The 26,609-nt window shown below is 41.9% G+C and overlaps 1 protein-coding gene across 4 annotated transcripts in view; it reads left to right on the top strand.

Moving 5' to 3' along the window:
* MKRN1 (makorin ring finger protein 1) overlaps positions 1-23,146 on the top strand; it is a 31,311-nt gene extending 8,165 nt beyond the window's left edge. Inside the window, exons 1-8 of one of the 4 annotated variants that reach the window (XM_034779323.1) lie at positions 5,809-6,045; positions 8,254-8,382; positions 10,233-10,459; positions 19,503-19,729; positions 20,244-20,458; positions 21,183-21,293; positions 21,773-21,911; positions 22,258-23,146. In XM_034779323.1, the coding sequence (XP_034635214.1) occupies positions 5,915-6,045; positions 8,254-8,382; positions 10,233-10,459; positions 19,503-19,729; positions 20,244-20,458; positions 21,183-21,293; positions 21,773-21,911; positions 22,258-22,470 (1,392 nt within the window). In that variant the 5' untranslated portion in view covers positions 5,809-5,914 and the 3' untranslated portion in view covers positions 22,471-23,146. Of the gene's footprint in view, positions 1-5,808; positions 6,046-8,253; positions 8,383-10,232; positions 10,460-19,502; positions 19,730-20,243; positions 20,459-21,182; positions 21,294-21,772; positions 21,912-22,257 lie in introns of those variants that run through there. The other 3 variants (XM_034779312.1, XM_034779342.1, XM_034779334.1) reach the window with 3 other exon arrangements.
* Positions 23,147-26,609: the final 3,463 nt, after the last annotated feature.

Below are 26,609 nucleotides of genomic sequence, written 5' to 3'. Positions count from 1 at the left end.
GGTCTGCCACTCGACTACAACTAATCAAGTAGAGGATATTTTAGACATGCTCCCATCCTTTGAAGTTTTCAGTAAAACCTTCTCTTAGCTATAGAATATTTCTTCAAACCCAAGTATTTTGAGCTACTTCCTTTCCTAGTAATAGTGTGACTCTGTCTCCCAACAAATATTCTGCTTGAATTCTTGTATGTTTTTTTTGAAGCAGGTTCTATTGTAGTACCTTTTGCTGATTTTTTTTTTTGGGGGGGGGGGGGGGGGCAGCTAAAACCTCTAGTATAGATTCTTCATACCTACGGCTAGTTAGGGAATACCCTAACTGTAAATGATATTGTTTTATCCAAAAAGGTGGAAAGTGCCTAGAATGGTAGACAAAAAATTCATGTCACTTGCGTTTGAAATTATCACTCATCTGAGTTTTCACCTCCTTTGAATGCATGATTTGTTAATCTGTTGATTACTCAGCCATGGTATATTACAAGTATGGTGTCCATTAGATAATTGGGGGGGGGGCGGGGAGGAGGACAAGGTGAACAGGGTGAAGAACCTTAGTTTGTCCCTTTTATTCCATTTTTGCGGATCTTCCACTTGTGTATTTTTGGAACAAAAACTGAAGGGGTTAAAATTATGTGTTAACTGATTCTTTGACCAATTATCAGAAACTTACTGTGGGGTTGTTTCTTGTTTGTAATAATGTTACAAGCAGTGCACCATAAATCTAGGGGTACTTTTTGTGCACTCAACTAAAAAGTAGAATTTCTTAATGAGTCCCATGAAATGTTTCTCTTAATCTCAGTTTACAAGAAATATGGCTGAGTCTGTCAAACCATATGATAGAAATATAGAAACAAATATTCTTAACTGTACTAAGAGCTATTGTCACTTAAACTATACCATTTTTATATTTATAATAAGTTTCTCCTCAACTTTCTTTTTCTGGAAAATGACCACCATTTGTTAATATCTTCCAACACTTTCAGAGTGCAATATGAATATTGGTTCTGTTGCCCCTTTTATTTTGAGGCATCCCCAACTTAATCTTTAGATAAGGATATGTATTACGGTGTCCTTTTTTCCATAAGCAGACTGGAGGATTTGAATGAAACTGATATGATGGCTTGCTAGATCACTATAGTAGTTTGTACAAAGTGTTCTGTATGTTAAGAACAAACAATTTTCCATTTCTACCTGAAGTAAATTCTTGCATACCTGTTGGAGGATGGTAGTTCTTAAAGGGAATGGAACAGAACTAATCTAGCATTCACTCTTTTTAATAACAGCAGTATTGATGGGTGTTTGGCTGCTTCCTTAGACAGTGTAAGACTTGCAGAAGAATAACAACCGTTTTTGGGGGGGGAACAGATAGACAATGGCTAGGTGAATGACTTGGTATCTTGGTAATAAATTATAATATCTAGATTTTGTCAGTTACATATCTGTATTTTAATATAGTCTTGTGGGGTGTTTTTTTTTTTTTGTGAATAACATATAACCCTCCCATTTAGGAATTAATTGTCACTTCTGAATAAAGAGCACTCATGAAACAACTGTTTTAAAAGACTGTTTTTACTGAGTATTCTGATCCTTCCATGAAATGCTATCTTCTTGAAAGGAGAATACTAGCCTTTATTAAACTCACTGTGTTTTCCTTCTATTTTTAGAAGAATAATTCTTTCCAAGAGGGTGTCCGAATGACTATAGTAGATTTCTCTGTAATTGACCTGGATTCTCTGATTTAGGAATTCTAATGTTAATTTCAAATGTTTTTGTGTGTTCTCACACTTCTTTATTGTCTCTCTCCTCTCCCCCCCCCCCCCCCCCCCCACGGACTACTAACTCAATTTATTTGATCCTAGTGAAGTTTTATATTGCTACCTATAAAAATTATACAAACTGGCTCATAACATCTTTTGAATGATCTGTATACACATATACCCACTTCTCAATTCACCATCTTTGTTGAAAACTTAGATCATTTATCTATGCTTTAGAAGCAGCTTCCTAGCCAGCAGAGGGAACTCAGTTAAACTAACGAATTCTGTCCCTGGTATCTGTTACTGGAGTACAATGAAGTGGCCATGGAGCCTGGTTAGCTTGTTAACTTAATCTGAAACAAATAGAAAAATATATCTTTTTCAGGTGGATAAGAAAAAAGGAAGGAAGAAAAATATGGTGCCACAAGTACTCCTGTTCTTAAAACAGATGGTATGTTCAGAAATAAAATGAGAGGTTTTTTAGTTCATAATAAGCATGCAAGTTTCTTTGAGTCCTAGGACACTAAACTAATACAAACTAGCATGATCTGACAGATTTGTGTGGCTTTCTGAATTTAAAGATTGGCACAGACCCCAGGCAGCACCTTAAAATGTCAAAAGGTGCTAATAACAATTGTATACATATTTTCTCCTTAGTTGGCATTGGGCATCCTCTGAAGAGGAACTAGATCCATTTTCACAGGGCCCACATAGAGGTCAGTGTCACTGAAGTGAAAAGGGTGAAGACAGTGGCTGAATAAAGAAAATGGAGCTACTTGGAGACAGAATAAAGTACACTAAATTCAGAACTGAGATACGCCTCTATCCCTATATAAGGCTGTCCTCGGGAGCCAAAAAATCTTACCGCGTTATAGTGAAACCGCGTTGTATTGAACTTGCTTTGATCCACTGGAGTGCGCTGCCCCGCCCCCCAGAGCGCTGCTTTACTGCATTCTATCCGAATTCGTGTTATATCGGGTCGCGTTATATCGGGGTAGAGGTGTACTTGAACAGACAAATCTATTAGAAAGACCTTCCAAATCCATGGGAAGGAAATGTTGCATATTGACTTGACTAATAGTTGTACTATTGATAAGACATTTGATGTATAACAGGAGCTACTGAAAAAGCAAATATAAACTTATAATTCAAGACTATGACGATCTGCACTCAAATGTGGAGGTGACCACTTTTTGGAATAGTCGGTTACAAACATACTTGTTCTCTTCTGAGGTGAGCTTTAAGTTATAGTTAAGGTTGTAAATAATTCTATTAAGTGAAAATCTTCAATAGGATACTTAGTCTTATATCCAGGCAATTCACAGTTGGTTACACTTAAAATTTAAAAAATTAAAAATGGAAATGGAGTACAAATAGGAATGATAGAGGTCATATTGGTGAAGAGGTCATGCTGCTAAAGCAGTGGCCTTATCTTTAAAAAAAAAAAAAAAAAAAGGGGGGGAAGGGTGGGGTGTCAAGATTAAAATCTTAAATGAATCAAACCGTACTATAGAATCTCTGTGGATAGAAATTCTATGCTTGAATAATAAGATTATAGCAGTAGGATTATACTACAGATCATCTGATCAGGATGATGACAGCGGTTGTGAAATGCTAAGGGATGTTAAAGAGGATACAAAACCAGAAAACGATATAATGGTGATTTCAACTACCCTCATATTGACTGACAGTCACCTCAGGGCGCGATGCAGAGATATATTTATTTATTTTTAAAATTTCTAGACACTATAAATGACTGCTGCTTGGAGCAACTAGTCCTATAACCCACAAGGGGAGAGGCAATTCTTGATTTAGTCCTAAGTGGAGCACAGGGTCTAGTTCAAGAGGTAGCTGTAGCTGAACGGCTCAGTAATAGTGACCATAATATAATTAAATTTTGCTTAGCATCCTTTTTGGAGGGCAGGATACCAAAAAACCTCACCACAATGACATTTAACTTTAAAAGGGGCAACTACACAAGTCCTGAGGACACTAGCCAGACAGAAATTAAAAAGAGCAGTCACAAGGATAAAATGCGTGCAAGCAGCATGGAGACCACTTTAAACGCACAATAGAGGCTCAGACTAAATGTATACCCCAAATCAAAAAGATGGTAGGAGGACCAAAAGAATGTCACCATGGCTAAACAGCTGCATAATGGAGGCCATTAGAGGCAAAAAAAGCATCCTTTAAAATTCAGAATCAAATTCTAGTGAGAATAATTAACATTCACAAACTCTGGCAGGTTAAGTGTAAAAATATAAGAAGGCAGGCCAATAAAGAATTTGAGAAGCAACTTGCCAAAGACACACAAACTAACAGTAAGAAATTATTTTTTAAGTACCTCAGAAGCAGGAAGCCTGGCAAACAGGCAGTGGGGCCACTAGATGACCAAAGTGTTATGGGAGCGCTCAAGGAAAACAAGGCGATTGCAAAGAAGCTAAATGAATTCTTTGCTTCGGTCTCCACTGCAAAGGATATGAGGAGGAAACCCAGATAGAGCTATCCTTTTTTGGGTGACAAATCTAAATGCTGTCCAACAATGATGTGCCAATAGAAGAGATTTTTTAGAACAAATTAATAAATTTAAAAAGTAATAAGTCATCAAGAACAGATGGTATTCACCCAAGAGTTCTGAAGGAACTCAAATATGGAATTGCAGAACCACTAACTGTAGTCTGTAACCTACTGCTGAAACAAACCTCTGCAACAGATGACTAGAAGGGAACTAATGCAATGTCGGTGAGGTGATCCTCATAATTACAGGCCAGTGAGCCTAACTTCAGTACCGGACAAATTGGTGAGGCATGATTTCCTTTTACAAAAGCCATGTTGACTCTTCCCCAACAATTTGAGTTTATGTATGTGTCTAATCATTCTTTTCTTTACTATAGTTTCAACCCATCTGTTAGTATTATTTTGAGGGAGTCAGCAAGTATGTAGATAAGGGTGACCTACTTGATGTAGTGTACTTGAATTTTCAGAAAGCCTTTGAGAAAGTACCTCATTGAAGGTTTTTTAGGAAGCTTAATAACCAAGGGATAGAGGGATGGTCCTCTCATGGATCAGTAACTGGTTAAAAGATAGGAAACAAAGGGTAAGAATAAATAGTCAGTTTTCACGGTGCAGAGAGGTGAACAGTGCAATCCACCCAAGGCTCTGTACTCGGATATGTGCCGTTCAGTTTCTTTTCTATGTCATTAATGAACATGTTGAACAGTGAAGTGGCAAAGTTTGCAGACAGTACAAAATTATTCAAGATCGGTAAGTCCAAAGCAGACAGCAAGGAGTTACAGGGGGATCTCACAAAACGGTGACTGACTGGACAACAAAATGGCAGATGAAATCAGTGTTGATAAATGCAAAGTAATGCACACTTGAAAGCATAATCCCAACTATACATATACAATGATGAGTCCAAAATTAGCTATTACCACTCAAGAAAGAGATCTTGGAGTCACTGTGGATAGTTTTCAGAAAAACTTCTACTGCACAGTTGCAGTCAAAAAAGGCTAACACTACGTTAAGTCTTGTGAAGTAGAGGTCCGGCTCAATGGGTGATATGCATGTGGATTGCAGATGGAGTGTGAACTACTTCTGGAGCATGGTGGGGCATTTGGCTCATAATAAAATAAAGTGAGGAAAATAGTCTAAGGACAACGCCAACCATTCAAAATTTATAAGCAAAGTCTTTCACTGGGGTGGAAGTGGGGCTTGTGTTTGTGCTTTTTCATTTTACATTGCAGCAGGCATTTGAAATGTCTGCAGAATTTATGTCCAATATGCTGTAGAATATAGGAGGACCATCTCACTGTGTTTGATTGCCATATCTTCATTTCTAAACAGGTTTCACAGAAGTGGAGCGTGAATCAGCTGGCTACTTACATCCTCCATGTTCCAAATTGTGCTGATACAAGTCTCGGCCACTGCTGTGTGACAAGCTTTCTCTTGTGGGATTAAATGACCCTCTTCAGTGTGCAAGGGATCACTTTTAAAATCCAATTTCAAAAAAATCTTTGGTAGAAACCTGAGACTTGGTCCTGCAAGACATTGTGTTCTCTCCCAACTTCAATGGGAGTTGAGGGTGCTTGGCATCTGACAAGTTTGGGCTTTCCTGGCTTAACAAGATGAATTCCAGAACTTGAATCATTTTGGTGCTTAATATGGAGTTATTGAAGAACCGACAGTTACAGTTGTACACACTCATAACCTTTCCTGGTAGCCTCTTCCAGTTCGACTCTGGTCAGTTCACATATTCCACTCTGGCCTCAGTCCTGGCCATCCAAATTACTCAGTTGAGGTTTGAGTATATTTTTAGTTTCTCTCCATGTGCTATTGTGTCTCACGTAGCTTTTCAAGCCAGTTCTGCTTATTAGGAGGCAGAAAGAAGACTGGCTTAAAGATGGAGTCTAGCCTTCATGCTGGGAATTAGGAGCCCCTCCATCCCCAAAGAAATATGCTTGGTCCAACTACTAATTCCAACTGTGCTAATTTCCATTTGACACATCAGCAGAATCTCCCACAGACCTTGATGATCACATAAGTTTCATAAAACATAGTTAAAACTTGAAAGGCCACCAAGAATCTGTATTTAAATCACATTACAACCAAATTAATTAGTTCTCCATGTATGTGCAATTCCAGCCCTTCAGAAACAGCTGTTGCTACAAGGCAGTGTGTCATTAGGACTAACTTAGAATTCAGGGGCACCCTAGGTAAAATGACTAAATCGGTCTTTGTTGAAGGATCGTATGAGGGTTCATTGCTATAAACCAACTTGTATATTTTGATCCTGAGATGGTAAATTGTGGGTGGGGTGTGTTTTCTCAAATTTACACCCTCTCTTGAACATTTCTAGTTTATTGACTTTCTCAAAAATATTCAATATATTGAAATCAGTATAGTTGTCACGAGTTTCTGATAGCTAAATTTGAGAAGCAACTTTACTTATAAAATGGAAGAAGTTCGAGTTGCTATTTTTTCCAGTTCAGTCTCTCGGGATGTAATAATGTGTTCTGTTTAGCTTATTGCTTCCAGCTAAATTTAAAGATTATCTTACCTTAATATAAATTTATAAATGCTCACTTTGGAATCTGAACACTTGTGTCATGACTCAATTTCTAGTATCTTGAATATGAATCTATACTTGTGTTTACAGTTTGAGCCATAATGTTATCTCAAGCTGCCTTTCAGGGACATATGTAGGCATAAGTAAGCACCATATATGGTATTCTAAAATATGTCCAATGTGACTGTTATGCAGTCAGAACTTTGCCTTTTCTGACTTCTGAATCTCAAGAACAATGTTGCGTTAAGTTTAATTATAACCATGATATTCAAGTGAATTTTGTTTACACTATTTAGGCTAACTTTGAACATTATCTTTAAAGGTTGCATGAAGAGCTTCACTATCTATTTGGGGTAGGAAACTCAGGGCTGGTCCACACTCACCCCCCAGTTCCAACTAAGATACGCAACTTCAGCTATGTGAATAACGTAGCTGAAGTCGAAGTACCTTAGTTCGAACTACAAGGTACTTACTGCGGGTCCACACGCAGCAGGCAGGCTCCCCCGTCGACTCCGCGTACTCCTCTCGCGGAGCAGGAGTTCTGGTGTCGACGGCAAGCACTTCCGGGATCGATTTATCGCGTCTAGACAAGACGCGATAAATCGATCCCAGAAGATCGACTGCTTACCTCTGAACCCGGAGGTAAGTATAGACGTATCCTCAGTTTCTTCCAAATCATCCAGTAAGGAGCAGGATTGCCAGAGTTCAGCTATCTGAATTCACTGATGGCCCAAAACTAGTGCTGATTTCATGACGCTTGCCGGCAGCAGAAGCATACTATTGAGGCAGAGTACCTCTGCAAGGTTCCTTCGGATCCTGACTTCACTATGGCAGCTTAGCTCCTTCAGAAACTTTGCTGATGTGGTCTTGTCAGTGACAGCACTGAAGGCCTTAGTGATAGAGCTTGCATTATTAGAGGTGGTGTTACAGCTGGTTGAACAAACAGTATCTTTCAGGTAGATTTCAGCCCCCTGGCTTTGCCGTGGCACAGAGCCATCGGTGGGCTTCTGTGGTACCTGGGTCAAAGTGAGAGAATAAACTGCTACTCTCCTCACAGAATTGGTGTTCCACTTTCCTTCTCCTGGGTTTTGCTACCCTTTGCACCAGAGTGTCGGGGCAGCGTGTGGCTCACTGGCTTTTTTTTCTGCTTGGCAGTCTAACAACATAATCTTAAATTTAAAAGTACAGCCAAAGTGCATTTAAAATGGGGTACCTCTCACCATGATTTACTCTTAACCACCTTCATTTAAACTTTATTTATAGCCTTACAGTGGCATGTGGTCCAAGAGCTCATCACTCTTTACTACTGAAGTTCTTATTAATTCAACATTGCTTTCACTTAATTTACATTTACTTTGGATGGTAATATATCTGAAAATCCTAATCTGAACAACTCTCTTCATTGGTTCACTTCTGTAATCGTCTGTCTTGCAGGTATTTCATGCATGGGGTTTGCAAGGAAGGGAACAACTGCCGTTACTCCCATGATCTCTCCACAAGTCAGTCTGCTATGGTGTGCAGGTATTATCAGCGAGGATGCTGTGCTTACGGAGATCGTTGCCGGTAAGGAAATATTGCTGAATGTTACTTCTTTGAAAGAGGGGCTTTCATCCTCAAGTTCCAGTGTGGAAGACTCAACAGAGGATGTCTATTAATGGGAGAAAATAAGAGATAAAATAAAACTTGAGCAATATTTTCCTATATTCCATTGAAACTGCCAAATTGTTTTAATAAGAATCTCTCCTTCACAGCCCACCTCCTCCCTTTTGCTGAGTCCTACAGTGATATCTCAAATGTATTGCTTACTTCACAGCAGGAATAAACAGCAAAGGGAGGGAGGAGACCATTGTTCAGACACAAGCAGAGTTCAAATCTAATAATTGCATAATTAGATATATTTGTCAAAATCTAGATGACTTTCAAACTGACAGGGCTGGTGAGATAATCAGTTACACTTGGTAAGTGGGTCGTTGTCTTCAGAAATAACCGATTTCCCCTTTCAGCAGTGCTTCTGATTGTACTCATAGCTGTTGAAAAGTGAGCATGTGACACTTTTGAGGCCCTTTCTAGGGAATATAACTTTGAAGTATAGTAGCGAGGCATGTAAAGTATTGTCTGCGCAAACAGATGCGAACTTGCTCATGCAAACTTAACTTACTTAACATAAGAGGCCTGTAACTCTCCAACAAGAGGAGTGTGCATGCAAAGGATTTTGAAATTGTCCCAGTGTGGACCGGGTTTAGCAAGGCTAAATGGTCATAAATTGAATAAACTTCAAAGACTACTCTAAGTCTCTGACTTAACACCCTAGTTATTGACACCTGCATATAGTCAAATATTTATAGCATGATTGTGTACAGTTGCACACTGCAGAAACACTGTTCTCAAAATAAAACCTAGTACAAAATCTAATCTTTTTTTCTCTCTCATGGATAGTGGAATTACTATTATATAAATGTAAACCTGGGGAAATCTCTGAACAGCCATTTTAATATGCTGGCCTATACCACTTAGTCATCATCCATTTGAAGATGTGCGTAGGTGTGAAGGCTTAAGATTGTCAATTGAAAGAGTAAGGGAACCATGCTGAGAGGCATGGTTGACTTTCCTTTGAGAATGTTACTGATTTACACCGAACTAGGACACCCTCTCCAGTCAGGCTGAGCACTTCTCCGCCTTTTATATTTTAACAATTGGATCTTCTTCATTAACTGTTTCCATCAGTGTAAAAATCTTTGGCAAATATCTCTGAAATATTAACAGAAAAATAAATCTCAGATCTGCGAATGAAACTAATTTTCTAGTCTGTGGAGCCTGAGGGCTGGCAGGACTTGGACTTCTAAGGAAGCAACATTTTCAGTCTCTTGGTGGATAGGGGATTAAGGGCTCTCATTAGTAAATAGTGCCACTTTTTGTGTTCATCATGGATGTAAGGCCGGGGAGTTTGGATGGGGCGGGTGAAAGTATGTTTACTGAGTCAAAGTACCTGTTTGGTTTTTAATGTCTGAAGTTAGACAGAAGGCTATCTGAATGAGGCACAATGATGAAATGTTGAGCAAGTAGGAAGTATTCAATAATGGCATACCTGCATATGCTTTGAAAGGGCCAGCTTCAGATATGGTTGAAATAAGCAGTTGTAAGAAGCACACAGGCAAATTTGCTGTGGACTGCTTAATCTCCTGCAAAATCACCAATAGCTACTGTCCCCTTAAACAGTGCTGGTAGCTTTTAAAGTAAACTGTATCTGTTTATGTAAAGGGTCACTTTTCTCATCTAGCTCTGGGATATCTAGGGCACCTCTGGTATTATGCCTCAGTGACTCCATCTCCCTGTACTTGCATATCAGTCCTTTGTACAAGGCTACTGTATGGGTGACTTCTTACTGAGTTCACATGCGGCATTTAATTTGTTAGATATGAACATACCAAGCCATTGAAGCGGGAAGAAGTGACTACTGTGAATCCAGCTGCAAAAACTTATCCATCAGCATCTTCGGACCTCCCGTCTCTCCCTGAAGCACTTGAAGCAAGCACTGGTGAGACTGACGTTGAAGATACAGATCTGGCAGCTACAGGAGCAGGTGCTGAAGACTGGGTGAATGCTGTAGAATTTGTCCCTGGGCAGCCATATTGTGGACGTGGTAAGCTGATCATGGGATAACGGTAATTTTCTTTTGTGGGTTCACAAATTACATGCAGTATGCAAACTACTTGTTCAGTGTTTTGTCATCTTAAGCCATCTGTAATGAGTGTGAATGTTTGTATTTTTAAAGTGGAATATATTCTTCTTCATGAATTGTTTTTAATTGATCCCCCTATTCTGAAGTTGGCTCGCACACTCTTGCATGGGCAGTGCAGTGATTCCACAGCAGTCATTGGGGACAATGGAGCACCTGGGGCACAAACCCAAATGTTCTAGAACCTATATAATGAAGGACTCACCCTGTAATTCCTCAGTTCCTTCCCTCCCCTCCCCCCGTTCTCCCACCTCCCCCGGTCTAAGTAGGTTGCAGAATCTTCTCCTTAAAGTTCCCCTCTCTCCCCTTACAGAAGGGGTACATGTGTTTGTTGTACATATACAAATTTTTAATATTAAACACTAGAAAGAAAAGAATCTATCTTTCTATAATTGACTTTTCGTAGAAAACCATGGATGATGATGTCAAGAAATCAGATTTCAAGAGGGTGCTCTTGTTACCAAAATATATGTGATCAGTACATCTGTTGTCTGGTCTGCCTTGAAGAATCTTTGTGTTGCCTTTATTCCCAGGCCCAGGAGGAAACAAGCTGGCTGAAAATGCTTACTTAGAAGAGGTTTTGCTGCCTGGCCATATAGCATCTGTGAATCAGGGCAACAAAAACTTCAAAGGTTTCAGAGTAGCAGCCGTGTTAGTCTGTATCCGCAAAAAGAACAGGAGTACTTGTGGCACCTTAGAGACTAACAAATTTATTTGAGCATAAGTTTTCGTGGACTACAGCCCACTTCTTCGGATGCATATAGAGTGAAACATATATTGAGGAGATATATATACACACATACAGAGAGCATGAACAGGTGGGAGTTCTTGTGGCACCTTAGAGACTAACAAATTTTTTTTTTTTTTTGGTGGGAGTTGTCTAACCAACTCTGAGAGGCCAATTAAGTAAGAGGGGAAAAAAAACTTTTGAAGTGATAATCAAGCTAGCCCAGTACAGACAGTTTGATAAGAAGTGTGAGAATACTTACAAGGGGGGAGAGATTCAATGTTTGTAATGGCTCAGCCATTCCCAGTCCTTATTCAGTCCTGAGTTGATTGTATCTAGTTTGCATATCAACTCCAGCTCAGCAGTCTCTTGTTGGAGTCTGTTTTTGAAGTTTTTCTGTTGTAAAATAGCCACCCACAGGTCTATCATAGAATGACCAGACAGGTTAAAGTGTTCTCCCACTGGTTTTTGAGTATTATGATTCCTGATGTCAGAAAACTTCAAATAAGACCTTGGAGTATGAGTAGCTGTTACCACCACACCATTATGGCTGGGGTTGAGGGAACTTTGGGGTTGACTCATTATAGTTCTGAGATTTTTTTAGACCCATTCTGTTCCTGCAGCAACCCTTGCTGCCCTCATATCTGCATACCGAGTCCACCATCTACCTCTACTGTTAGTGTGAACTGGGAATAATTTCACAGTTAAGACTCCAAGGAAAGGGCAGCTTTTGGGGCTGTTTGATTTGAAGGCAGTCATCTTGCAGGTGAATTCTGTTCTGGAGGTATCAGAATTGGTGACTGCAGATGATCATTTGGTCTATGTAGCTTGGATGTTCCAGTAGGTCCACAGCAATAAAGATCCACCTGTTTTCCCTTGAAGTGCTTCTTATCTATAGTGACGGTATGCTGATCTCTGCTTTTACTGGGGCAAAGGGGCACATAGTTTAAAAAAAAAATACAAAAAAACACTTCTGCTTGTGAAATCAGTTGAATACTGGATCTGAGAGCAGAGCTGTGTGTTTTGATGTTTCTTCTTCAGTGCCTTGACATTTAGGAATGCTGTCTGGCCAATATTCTTAACCTGCTTGGTCTTACTGAGGTAGGGTCCTCTCCATGCTTGGTCAGGGACACAATTTATGGAGACTCAGGGTCACCAGAGCATGAGTCTAACAAAGCTGAGAGGCATCATCAATACAGAGGATGATACTGGAAGAACTGGATGATTGAATTAACTTTAATAGTATAAAGTGCAGGGTCATGCATTTAGGGACTAACAAGAATTTTTGCTGTGAACAGGGGTGTCATCAGGTTAGGGGATCAGATGTCCCATTTTTAAAGGGGCAGTCCTGTATTTAAGCCCTCCTGCGGGTGTCCTAACTTTTTCTTAAAAGATATGGGACAATTGCCCATTTTTATCTCCCCCCCCCCCCCCCCCCCCCCATCAGTTCTGGCGGGTCCTCCTGCTGGCTGGAGGGGGGGGAGGGGTCCTAGTGGCCATCAATGGGGATGGGAGTGGGTGTGAAAGGCTAGTGGCTGGGGTGAAGATGCAGTGCGTGGGGTTGGCTGCTCCCCTTGCTGGTCCATCAGTGCTCCACCTCCTGTGTGCCAACTCTTGGCCAGCCGGACCCCGTCCCGTTTCCTGCCAGTGCTGGCTGTGCGCTGTGGTGGCTGGTGAGTGTGGGCAGGCAGCAGCCGGTTACATGTCGCCTCTGCTGCCCACCCATCAGCCCTTTATGCGTCCCCCTCTCACTGTCCACTCCCTGCTTTGCCCCCCCAGCCCCGGTCAAAGCACTCAGTTCACCAACAGCCTGGCTGGCAGGCTCTTCCTTCCCCCACTGCCTCTGGCTGGGCCGGCACCACAGGAAAGCCCAAGAACCTCTGGCCCAGGATGCTGGTCAGGAGGAGCCAAGTCCTGCATGTGCAGGTTTTAAAATATTAAAAAAAAAAAAAGTGGGGGAGGATTGGAACAGGTGCAGAGGAGGGCTACCAGGATGAGCAGGGGAATGGAGTACCTAACTTATGAGAGGAGACCAAAAGAGCATGGCTTGCTTAGCCTAGCAGAATGAAGGCTGAGAATGGTTATGATTGCTCTGTAAATACATTGCAGGGGCTAGGGGAGTTAAACAGCAGGAGAGTTATTTAAGCTAAAGGATAATGTTGACATAAGAACAAATGGATAGCTCTGCCCATAAATTCAGGCTGGAAATTAGAACGTGATTTTTAGTCATCTGAGGAGTGATGTTCTGGAACAGTAGGGAGCTAACAATGGGGACTAACAACCTAACTAGTTTTAAGATGGAGGTTGGTAAGTTTCTGAATGGAATTACAGTAACTCCTCACTTAATATTGTAGTTATGTTCCTGAAAAATGCAACTTTAAGTGAAATGATGTTAAATGAATCCAATTTTCCCATAAGATTTAATGTAAATGCGGGGGGTTAGGTTCCAAGGAAAATGTTGGGGGGCAGACAAAAGGCATTATATATAGTACACTACTGTACAGTGGTGGGAAGGTGCCCCTGGCTTCCCCTGGGGCTCAGGACTGGGGGTGCAGGGTCTGGGAGAGAGTTAGGGTGCAGGGGGCGCTCGGTGGGGTGCGGGGTCTGAGAGGGAGTTAGGGTGTGGGAGGGCGCTCAGGGTGGGGTGCGGGAGGAGGCTCAGAGCTGGGGCAGGCAGGAGGTGCAGAGCACTTACCTGGGGCAGCTCCTGTTTGGTGCAGGGGGTGTGCAGGTGGCTCTGTGTAGCGCAGCACCGCCCCCATGGCCGTGATTCTGGGAGCTCTTCTGCCCTCCCCCCCAGCCCCCCCAGCAGGCAGGGCCACCCGGAATGCAGGGGCTTTAGGGGTTGCAGGGCCCTGGATGAAGGGGGCCCCGGGCCCTGGCCTGCAGCTCTAAAGCCCCTTTCAGAATGCGGCCTTGTGAGCACGGGTCGGAGGATTCAGGAGGAGCAGGGGCAGCCGCGCAGCCAGCGGCCGGAGAGAAGCGGCGCTTTCCCCTTCAAAGTGCCACTCCCCTTCAAAGCCAGCTGGAGAGAAAAGTGCTCGGGAGGGAGGCGGTAGCTTCCCCACTCCCTCCCTCCCTCCCTCCCAGAAAGTCCTAAGCACTGTCAAATTACTGTTTGGCAGCGGGGGAAGCACTGGGAGGAGGCGGAGATGGAGAAGAGGAACTTGTGCAGTGCTCGCTTGTAAAGTTAGCCAAACGACGTTATAAGGTAGCATTGCACAACGTTAAACGAGTATGTTCCCTAATGGAGCAGTGACGTAACTTCGAAACAGTGTTAAGCAGGAGGATGTTAAGTGAGAAGTTACTGTATATGGGAGGTTGACTGCAATAGCAGGGGATTGGCGTTGACCCAGGAGGCCTCTCCTAGTCCTATGTTCCTAAATAACTTCCCATTCCCCCCAGTCTCATTCCACATCCTTTTATTTAAAAAATACTTTCTATTCCTTGGAGTTCTTCAAGGTATTTATTTTAATTTACAAAAGTTACTCCTAGGGGAATTCTGCACCAAAAAATTAAAAGTTCTGCGCACAATATTTTAAAATTCTGCTTATTTTATTAAAATAACACAATATAATCACTCTGATTTCAATTATTTCGGTAATTTATTTAAACTACAATAAGGTGGACGGTGAATGGGAGTCAGGAGCACTGGAGGAACTCCCCAAGCCCCCTTGCCAAATAGTAATGTAGCTAGGTTTCATCCTTTATTTCTAATTATTAGTCAACAAATATATGCCGCCATATGCTCAGTGTTACCGCATAGGCAACTGAAGAGCAAGTGAGGGCTGGGGAATCAAATTCATAATTTATATTGGCTACTGACCATCTCCAGAAAGTCAGTAGCAAACAGTTCACGGAGCACATTTTGATAGGAATTTTTTTCAGTCCAAAAATTTAGACCAGTTCTAATCATGAAAGCACCATAAGCATTTATAAGGCCATACTGTCCTTTACAGTAAGGCTCTTTTACACCTCTCTGGCAATGTGAAGGAGCCTTAAAACTTTTACACCTGTTTTATACTCCTGGGGGAATTCACAAAGATAATGGGAACAATTCACTAAGCAGGCAGGCTGCTACATTTTGCTCTGCCTGAGAGGACAGAGCCTGCCCCATGCCTACTTCCTCAGAAACACCCTGAAGCCCTGCCCCTATATGCTGAGCGTGCTGCAATAGTGAGTGAGAGGGACAGTCTCTCTGTCTGTCTGCCCCCCTCCCCCCCCATTGCACAACTGCCTCCCTCCCCCGGCAGTGATTTACGTTGTCACCCGAGCCAGCCTGCCTGTGCTGCTGGGGAGGGGCGCATGACCACTCTTGCAGCTTCCCTTTGCTTTCCCATCAGAAGTCATTTTTCTGTGGGGAAGCAAAGAAATCTGTATGGGACATGAATTCTGCACACGCACAGTGACACAAAATTCTCCCAGGAGTAAAAAATGCTCATCAATCACTGGATTCTGAGCAGTACTTGGGGGGGGACACAAACAATATACTAGCTCCGGGGGAGATTCCTCCTGAGTACCTACATATTAAAATGACACTTTGGAATTGGAGAGGAAGAGGAACTCATGACTAAGGAGATTTCTTCCATGTTGCATGAGGAACATATCCCAGCTTCTTCCTGTTTTAATACATGCCAATGATACTAGATCTTGGGAACTTTTTGTATATGCAGTTCAGGAAAAGACAAAATCTTTAGTATGTTGGGAGATTTTTAAAGGTATCCGGTACATAAAGCTGCAGATGAGCATCTTGTGGGATTTTCAAAGAGGACTATCTGCATTTTTAGGTGCCAAGAGAGCTTTAAAAGATAGCTAGCTTTAAAAATAGAGTCCTGGAAATCAAAAGAGGGAAATATTAGTGTGCCTTATGGCATCTACAAAAAAGCTTCTGTTGCAGCTAGCCATTTGTTTCAGTAGCAAAGAACCTTTTTCAGGGCCACAAGGACTTGCCTGACTCCAAGTTCTCAACTGGTTTTGACAGCCATTATTTGGACAAGAAGATCAGGTCTTTCAAGGCTGTAAGATCAGCACCTCTGGAAAATAATTCGAGGACACTAGGTCAAATGGATAAGAGCCAATGCAGTTGTATTCTTTTTTTGGTTTTTCATGAAGATTGCCATTTATCATAGTGTTAAGGCAAAATTATGATTTGCACCTTTAGTCCAACCTCCTGCCCTTCTTAGAATATTATTGTTAGCCCAGAGAAATGAAAACTGTTTCTTGAGAATGTCAGGAAACTGCTAACGATAATGTTGTGTGCTGCTAACAATATATCTGATACATGTGATGTTCTGAAAGTGACCTTAAGAAGACATCTGTATCTCAGAGCTTCCAGGTTGTTTCTGTAAAGTTCAGATTCAAGCTTCCATGGAAAATTATGCACAGTAACTTGAAAAGCAACAATACTTTTCCTCAAGATTAGTCTGGAAGCCTTAGGGTCTTTGAGTTGTATGCTTCATGTATGTTTGGAGTAGCAAACACCCAGGAAATACTCTTGAGGTTCAAGCTTGGCAATTCACTTCCAGCACTTAGGCATTTCACCGTAACCCAGTGTTTCCTAATCTGTGAGGCAAGCCATGCTGGGGGTACCAGACTAGTCTGTGGAGTGGCTGAGAAGAACACCCAAGCAGTGTGGAGGGGAAAATTTCATGATCCAGGATCTACCCCATTTCTCCATTGTAAACATCTTGAAAGCTGCTTCCTTCCCTTGATGCAGATGAAAGAATAGCTTGCAGGCTCACTCAACAGCCTGCTGGACCAAATTTTTTTTTTTTGCTCAGCGAGGAGAGTTACGTGTACACCAACGGAGGTCCCTTCATCCCAATGTAGTATCATGATGCATGGAGGATTGAAGAAGGGGAGCAACTGGAGAGCTTGCTCTTTGTTAAGAAGCAATTCTTTGAGATTAGTGAGTTGAGAATTAAGTCATTCTTTTGTCTTTCACTTGTCTTGGGCAAAAAAAAATCCATAGCAAACAAGCTGAGCCAGGATCAATATGACTGATCTTTAAAGTAAGCCATTTGTGCTTCAATTTACCTTGAAGAGGGGGCATCCGGAAATACTTATTTGCTTCTGCAGAGAATACCAAATGCCTGACAATTTGCATAAAAGCAGTGATGCCTGCCCCATACTTTTTTGCTCCATGGGGGTGGAGACCTTATTTCCCCCTCCGCTCTTTTGCCTGTGGTTCTTGTAGAGGAGTTGCAAGAGGCAACACACAGTTCTTGTAGTACCAGATTATAAAGTAGTTCTGGTTCTAGGGCTCATTCTGGCAGAGGAGCAACAGGTGATTCTTCTCTTCTTTTCCAGACTTGTTATCTCGCAAAGGAGGATTGAACCTGCACCCAGATCCATAATTCCTTCCTCTGGCATTTTACATCTTGGAGTTTAGTAGATGAAGATTGCTCTTGGAAGAAGTCAAGCAAATTACATTAGAATCTTGTAAGCTGTCCATTGGAAATCTTATGCCCTAAAGTGGAAATGTTTCTCATTCCTTTAAGGAAAGAGCCTCCAGATCGTGTCCTCTTTGTTTTATATTGGATTGTTTTCTTTCCCATATCAAATCTTGGATTATCTTTCTCCACAGTTAAAGTAAGCCTCTATTAAGCCTTTAAGAATAGCTGTCTTCTTTCACCTATCCGAACCTGGTGCTCACTAGGCCAACAGAAGATCCATTCGAACCTATAGTTTACTGTTTTCTTCATTGCTTATTTTTCAGTGTGGATCAGAAATGCAAGTGAAGTGCAAGGTGCCATTGCTGATCCTCCTTAGTGTTCAATATGGATAAACTTAAGATTTGTACTCATGCCAAAGAGGCATCTCACTTGTCATTTAAACTGAACCATTGTCTTTTCTTGTCTCACGACTGAGTTGGTGAGGTTATTCCATAATTTGGATGATAAAAGGAAATTCAGTTATACCATTTCACAAATCATCCTGTAGGTTCCTGGCATAGAGGGAGAAATCCCAAGAGGAATAATCCATCTCAGCCCAGAGAGAGAAGACAAATGGATAAGGTTTTCAGCTCAATTTATGACCAGGCAGGGATCCTGCTAATCAAAAGCTCTTGGGACTCCTTTTACTAGGCTTGCTGCAACACTGCCAATTTAATTTAGTCTGTAGAAATATCTAGGAACTTGGAAAGCATTTTCTTTAAATTTAATTCACAAGTATACTCAGTGCTGTTCTCTTGATGACCAGGATAAATCATATGGCTGTTTAGGAACAGAAGTCCTTCAGTCCTTTAATCACTATTTCAGCTAGTTCCTGGGGGGACTAATGCTGCTAGTTCTTCTCCCCAGAATGAAGAACAGCTGAGGCAATTCATGAAGAGGAAACAAAGATTACTTACCTGTGATCAGAATTCTCTGCAGGTATGATCTCAACAAATCCATGCTCATTATCCCTCCTTACACTTCAGAAGGGGGATTAGCGATTTGCCACAGTAGTAAGAGACTTGGGCAGGGATTTTATATTCTCTGTTCTAGAACATTCTTGTGAGTCCAGCAGTGAAAGCCACCCCAGCAACTAACTGCTTAAGAACTGCAGCTTGTGCAACAGCATGCTAACTAACATGACTCATGAGCATAAGAATCTGAGGCAGTATTTTTGGAGCTCCAAGTTAGTCATCCTGGTAAGTATCCTTCCTCTTCTACAGGGCCTAGCTGTTGGCTGTATAGGGACAAAACACCAGTTTTAGTGGTTGAAGCACAAGAGTTTAACCATCATGTACTGAAGCTTGTTTCAGCCTGTGTAAATCATGTTTGAACTGGTTCAAAAAGCAAGAGGGACAGGGTTTTTAACCTACTTTCAGCATGATTTAATTCAGTTCTTACTTGAACCAAACCTTGTTACAAGCATGGTTGACCCACAAGAATATTTACCCACTTTCAGAATTGGTCAGTTTTCTTAGTATTGACCTTGTCCTGTTGGATAAAGTTGAATCTCACCACTAATGCACTGATTGCCTTGCCTTGCTTATTATTGAAAGCTGAGAAAATCCGAGCTGAAACTACTTCCTCACTTCCTTCTAGAATGAAGAAATTGCTAAGTCATTTTAGGGCAAGGTTTGCAGGATTTATTGACACAAGCCTGGTGCATTTTTTTTTGTTATGTTCCTTGGATAAACGGAGTTGGTTTACCCAAAGTTTTTATAGCTGAAAAGCATGCATTGCAAACCCTAACCCTCAGATGTAACGCATCTCTAACTTCCTCCTGCAGCAGCCCCTTCCTGCATCGAAACACCCTTGCAGGGAATGGTAATTGAGGAAGAGTATGAAAAGCAGCAAACAAATGTGGAGATGAAGAAGCAACTGTGCCCCTACGCTGCAGTAGGAGAATGTCGTTATGGAGAGAACTGCGTGTATATCCATGGGGATGTGTGTGACATGTGTGGGTTGCAGGTCCTACATCCAGTTGATGCTGCCCAGAGATCCCAACACATAAAGGTAAGCATACCGATGGCTTGTGTTGAATAGTTTCAAGTTACTCCCTTGCCTTGTGCAATCACTTGTCATTCATTCCCTTTCTTCTGAAGTTGACTGTATACAAGTCAGTCAGTTAACAAGAAGGTTCACATTGCAAACTGAATTATTTCCTGTCAAGGCTGTTTTCAAAGCAGCCTTGTTTAAAAGAAGCTGGACCCTGTCTGCATTGAGGATAAAGTCTGTATAACTGTACTAATACTCATTTCAAACACTCAAATGTGGGTAACTTAGGTCACTTTTCGTGAAGTTTTAGTTCAGCTATTTCTGCCTGGGTTCTTGGAAAAGAGCTTAACTTGACGTTGACCATTGCCTCCTATGACCTAAAAGACTGTTTTTTGAGGACCTGAACCTCCCAGGTGGTTTGTCCTTTTTAGTGTAGAATGTGGGGAGAATAAACTTAAGATGAAACTAGTGAGTTAAAACCTATTAAATAGTGCACAAGATTACAGGCTGGTTTTCTCTCTCTCCTCTTCAGTCTTGCATTGAGGCTCATGAGAAGGACATGGAGCTCTCATTTGCCGTCCAGCGTAGTAAAGACATGGTGTGTGGGATCTGCATGGAGGTGGTATATGAAAAAGCCAACCCCAGCGAGCGCCGCTTTGGGATCCTCTCCAACTGCAACCATACTTACTGTCTCAAATGCATCCGCAAGTGGAGGAGCGCTAAACAATTTGAGAGCAAGATTATAAAGTGAGGCACTTCCCCATCTTGATTGTGCTTTGTTACATGGGAAGAATTTAGTGTCTTGTGACAACTTGCAACAAAGTCCCCACACAAAGACTGCATTTAATGCATCCTAACTAATGTTAATCCAGAATTGAAGTCATCTTCCAGGGGTAGCATTTTGTTTGTATTTACACTCTGACCTAGTTAATCTAGATTGGTTTGCAAAATCCACTTATTTGGATGAAAGTCATGTTTTGTCTTCAGTTAGTTACCATTTAAAGGTTTCAGGCACCCAGATTAGATGGTGAAAACAGATTAACCAGTTCTGAATGTATGTTTCCTAACTTTTCACCTCCCTGATTAGCCAGCCAATGACCCATACCCTCTTTAAGGCGTTCTAAAGAAACCCAAACAAACAAATACAAAAACCAAACAAAACTACAAAAAATAAATTTATCTAAATCTAAAGAAAAAGGAGTCTGTGTGAAATGTTTTTTCTCCCCCAAGTTCTATGGAGACAAAATGATCAGCTGCTGAGTTGAGTTCTGAAAGAAGAGGAAGAGTTTAGGGTGTCTTCTTGTGCAAAAGAGAACGTAGATTGAAAAAGAAGCACAAAGTCCTGGCAGTAAGTGCCCAGGCACAATAGGATACATCTTTAAAGACGGGATATGTGCCATGGTATGTTTTATAATAGGACAGAGCGCCCCTGTAATGTGGAATTTTGCAGTGCAGTCTCTTCGTTCCCCAGGTCCTGCCCAGAATGTCGGATCACATCTAACTTTGTCATTCCAAGTGAGTACTGGGTGGAGGAGAAGGAAGAGAAGCAGAAACTCATTCAGAAATACAAGGAGGCAATGAGGTACGAGCGCTGCAGCCTTTTGTCAAGTTAAGACTGCAGAGATAAGGGCACACCTGGAGAACAAGGGTGTTTATCTAAAGCCCTCTCATACCTCCTTTCCACCCCCACACGTGTGAAGTGCATCCTTACTTATCCACCCGCAGATGCATGCATCAACAGTCACCTAGCTTTTCTATGTATTTATTGACCTCACAAGCTTTTTCCTTACCCACCCAATACATAATTGATACAGCCATAAGGTAGTAGACTTGTGCACTGTGAGTCATCAGCTTCCCTATGCATGCATCTACCCACGCGCACATCTGTTGGGTATGCACATAGTGTAATACATCATTTCTGTGTATGTATTTTTTATTGATAAAATGGCGTCAGCGGCAAATGGTGCATATTTAAAGAGACCCCCTGGACCATAAGCAAATGCAATACTGAATTCTGACTGGCTCTGCTGTGAGTAAGGGTTGCGATATTTTCCTTTCCAGCAACAAGCCATGCAGGTATTTTGATGAAGGCCGTGGGAGCTGTCCATTTGGAGGGAACTGTTTTTACAAACATGCATATCCCGATGGTCGCCGAGAGGAGCCACAGAGACAGAAAGTGGGAACATCGAGTAGATATCGGGTAAGTCTCGCTGCTTTTAGACTTTTTGGAAGAGGGAAGGAAAAGGTGTGAATGCCTCAGATTTGCTTATGTAGTAAAACATACATAGTGGATTGGAGGGGAGAGTGGTCCAAAGACTGGAAGTGATTGGAGGGGAGACTGTGGAAGAGAGACATTTCTTAATGTCACCTATATCTTGAGGCAGAAATGTTGGTAGTCAGCTATAGCAGGAGTAAATGCAGATCCCAGTGTGAAGCATGACTAGCTGCATGTTATATACCTGGGAGCTGAGCATTGTAAGCCCCAGGAGCATATGTATCTTGTAACTCTCGGTCACACAAGAGCAATAACTGTGTTCCCTTTGCAGGCCCAGCGAAGGAATCGGTTCTGGGAATTCATTGAGGAGAGGGAGAGCAGCGATCCCTTCGAGAACGACGAGGATGAGGTTGTGACCTTTGAGCTCGGCGAGATGTTGCTCATGCTTTTGGCAGCAGGAGGTGATGATGAGTTGACAGACTCCGAGGACGAGTGGGACTTGTTTCATGACGAGCTGGAAGATTATTATGACTTGGATCTATAGCACCTGTCAGCGGAGTTTGGACTGTCTGCTTGGCATCAGGCAGTAGCTCTTTCCTGTGGTGTTGTGGCAGTGCCTGTGTTTCTCCTAGGCAGGCCTATCAATTCCAGGTGCTGTTGTAATAACTTTTACCCAGGGTCTGTCTCCTCCCCTTGCCCCAGGAGTGTTTGTTTTTCTCTGTTTAAACAAATAACAAGAAATCTTTAAAACGTTAGTTTTTGTAAAATGAATTAACTGTCAAACAGTTAGCTTAGGTTTGTTGCTTCATCTGTGTTCCTGACAGGATTCACCCAGTTCCAGGGTTAAAGTGTTTACAGGACTTCCATACTCATCTTGAAGAGCCCAGATACAAAAATGAGAGCAGTGGCCATGCAGTGGGGGATATAAATTGGCCAGTGGCCTTTTTCTGCTGTGGACTTCAAATCAATACTTCCGATTTCATGCCAGACACACGTACTTCTTGCTGGCTTCAGTTCTGTTCCAACCCCCTCATGTACACATCTTCATTTGTGGTTTTGGTCTCTTGTTTACTTGCACATTACTATTACTACTGTGTAACCAGAACCAGGTGCGAATGTTCCAGGTTTTTACTGTGTTTAGCATGAAAGGAAAATGTGTTTGTACGTGAAAGGAGAACTTTCAATGTGTATAAACAAATAAACGCAGAGTTGGATCTCAAGGGCTGGGAGACTCTGTATATGTTTAACAAACCAAAAACTAACTCTCCTCCCCTTTTGGTGCATGAATTGTAGTCTCCAGTTGGACATGAAACTGGTTTAGTGGTCTCAGCCCAGTCTGTGGCAATGGTTTTAACCATCAGGTATAACTTGGCACTCCTTAATACACCAGCTCTCTCTAATGTATATTATAGGGACTGACTAAAAGTAGGAACCTGGTTAGCCAGAAGAGGGTTCTCACCATATTGTTATCCAGTAGAACATCAAGTCGGGATCCCTTAATTGCATTGCTCGCATAGTTTTATACCATCAATAACCACTCAAGCCATGAGCTTATCCAGGAAATCACTATACTACTTAGTTGGTTCAAGGCACTCCTGGCTCATATCCCATCTGAGTTATGCAGGTTGCTTGGAAGAGCTGCGAACTTGTTGTGAGTTATTGGGTTACCTAGAAAAGAACTAGCAGTCATGCAATAGCAAGATAGAATTCCATTGATAAGAGCTCATATTTTGCCACCAAAGCGCCAGTGTAGGAATTTTCACCTTGCGTTAAATTATTGCTGCTCTTTTCATGACTCATGGATGCCCCATGATCTGTTCTTCTGCTTCTCTTGCCCTGAGACAGCCTCTCCTTTCACTTTTAAAATGGAATAAGAAGTTGTTGCTGAGCTCTATGATGTATTGTTTTGCAGCTGCCTTTTGTAAGAAGCACTTTTCCCAAATAAAAAACAAACAAACAATTAAACAAGAAGTCTGTTCTTTCTTTAAGCTGAGTCTCTGTAGATCTCAGCCTCTCTTTGTATGCCCTTAGTGTAAACTAGTCTGGTTACTACTAATTACTGAGTCCTGTGCAATGCCATAGTCATGTTGCAGCATTACACAATTGTATCTTGTCAACAGCCTTATGCAAAACAGGAAATTCTATAATATATATAGAGAGAGAACATTTTATGAACAAAGACAGCTGAGACCACCAAACTATGAAAGTGCTTGGGATTACCACTGAGTGAAACAGAGGTAGTTTTCCTTCTCAGAGTTGAGTTCTAAGACTGGTTCAATTCTGTCAGTTTGTTCTGGGCTGTACATTTTATAACATGCACATCAAATATTGCTTGTGGTGTCAGTGGGTAATCAACGCCTGCTATAATACTTTGTACTTAGTACTGTTTATCCAGAGAACTCAAAGCACTACTGTAGGCTAACTACTTCCTGGTAGACCACACCCTTCTTTACGGGCCACTGTGTATATTACATTGTAAACCGCCTTCGTCACTGGGAAACGGGAGATATTTAAGTAAACAGCTGTGAAAATGTTTTCAAACTGACTGTGGGGGCAGGGGTGAAGGAAGAGGTGAGTACTGTTGAAACTGGTCTTAGACCAGGGGTTCTCAGACTGGGGGTCAGGACCCCTCAGGGTCTCGAGGTCATTACATGAGGGGTCACGAGCTGTCAACCTCCATCCCAAACCCCGCTTGCCTCCAGCATTTATAATGATGTTTAAATATATTTTTAAAAGGGTGTTTAATTTATTGGGGGGGGGTCACACTCAGAGCTTGCGATGTGAAAGGGGTTGCCAGTAAAAAAACAAACAAACAAAAAAAAAAAGTTTGAGACCCATGGTCTTAGACTATCCAGATATCTTATCCTGCACACAGACATTATGAGGTGGCTAGTAGAATGCACAGATCCCGAATAGGGGGGAGAAATGTGGGGGTGGTAGAGGCCAGGCAGAGTAGGGGAAAAGGATACAGAGCTAGGTGGGGGAGATGAAAGCATAGGAGAAATATGGAAGGATGCAGCGAGAGAGTAACAACAGTTTTGGAAGGAAATGGGAGAGGAAGGAAAAAGGGTTTGATGAAGAGAAAGCAGAGCCAAACATGATGGACACAGGAGCGGTGCCAGGGTTTTTGCCGCCATAGGCGGCAGCGCTCCTCTGAGCATTCAGGAGGCCTGGGGTCTTCGGCAGCGGGGGGTCCTTCCGCTCCATGTCTTCGGGGCACTTCAGCAGCGGGTCCCGGAGCGAGTGAAGGACCCGCCGCCAAATTTCCGCCGAAGATCCGGAGCAGAAGGACCCCCCACCGCTGAATTTCCGCCGAGGGTGGCAAAATGCCGCCCCTCAAATCCTGCCGCCCTAAGCAACCGCCAGCCCTGGATGGACAAATTAACTTTCCTGTAGAAAGCTAGGTGCCAAATCATTTACAAATGTGCACATAATGTTAAATAACAAAAATATGGCTCTGTAGGATATTTTGTGGGAGAGGAGGAAGTGTTGAGAGGGAAGGCGGAGAGGTAGCAGACTTGGCTGTGCAAAGGAAAGGAAAAGGGAGCCCAATGTTCTCTGTAGGGGTTAGGGATAGAATAGTATGCTTTATCTTCATTGAGAATAAGCTGTGTGCACTGAAAGATGTTGATTTTGGCTTTTGAATACTCATGCACCATTTGTTTCTGCATCTCACATCAGATGCAATTGGGCATTTGGGTCAATTTGGGTGCTCATTCATTGGTATATCAACAGAATCTAACTGGCCACAGACAGGTTCTTCTAGTACAGAATTCCAGCTCAATACAAGGTAGGCACTTCCTTTCTCTGATTTTTTTCTTATGAAATGTTCCTAAATTTTTTAAAATGTAAGCGATTGTGCCTGTTTTATTTTCCCAAGGGGGGAGGTGCCTTCCTATATCATTGCACAGCCTTTCCACTTGAACTTGGCTGGCTATGGGTCTGATTATTAATAAATAACTAGACTTGTTTAATCAATTCTGATTCTGACTTAATTCTGATGGGGCTAGCAATGCAACAGATTAAATCTTAGAAGAGGATATGTGAGCAGTATACAAAAAATAAATGGTATAATCAATCATTGGCTTCTATGTACGCTTTCTCAGCATACAAGAGTAAGAGGAAGTTCAATAAGATTGAAAGGCAACAGATTTTGAAATAGTAAGCGGAAATGTTTGTAAACAAAATTGATCTGTGAAATGTGCTACTACAGTGGGTTTTTTTGGTTTGTTTTTTTCAAACTTTAGATTCTGAAATAGATGAGACTAATAACATCCACAGTAATTCAGGATAAAAATGTATAAAAGATGTATAAACTCTCATGCTTCAAGGCATAATCCTGCCAATGAAAACTTGGAATTAGAAAATCTTCTCTCACAGCCATGTTCCTTCTTCTGACATCTTGGATTAGCCCTTGCTAAATTTCACCTCTGCTAAAGAATTATGTGATGGAAATTTACATTGGTTCACTTGACTTTTGTATCTTGTGGTAGTGCAATGGGTCCCCACAACCCATCCCACGTAATATTAAGTTGTTCATATGTGCTCACACAACACTCCTTCAGCTGTTGCATTGTGGGTAAATATTCCAGCATAGGTCCTGGTGCAGTGTTCCCTCTAATTTTTTACATCCATATGAGGAAGGAATTTTGTTATGTCCATCAATATGGAGGTGATGTGTGG

Source organism: Trachemys scripta, chromosome 1 (genome assembly GCF_013100865.1).
Source record: "Trachemys scripta elegans isolate TJP31775 chromosome 1, CAS_Tse_1.0, whole genome shotgun sequence".
NCBI classification, from domain to species: domain Eukaryota; kingdom Metazoa; phylum Chordata; order Testudines; family Emydidae; genus Trachemys; species Trachemys scripta.
Note: the sequence above shows the minus strand (reverse complement) of the source record. Positions and strands in the feature narration are given on the sequence as shown.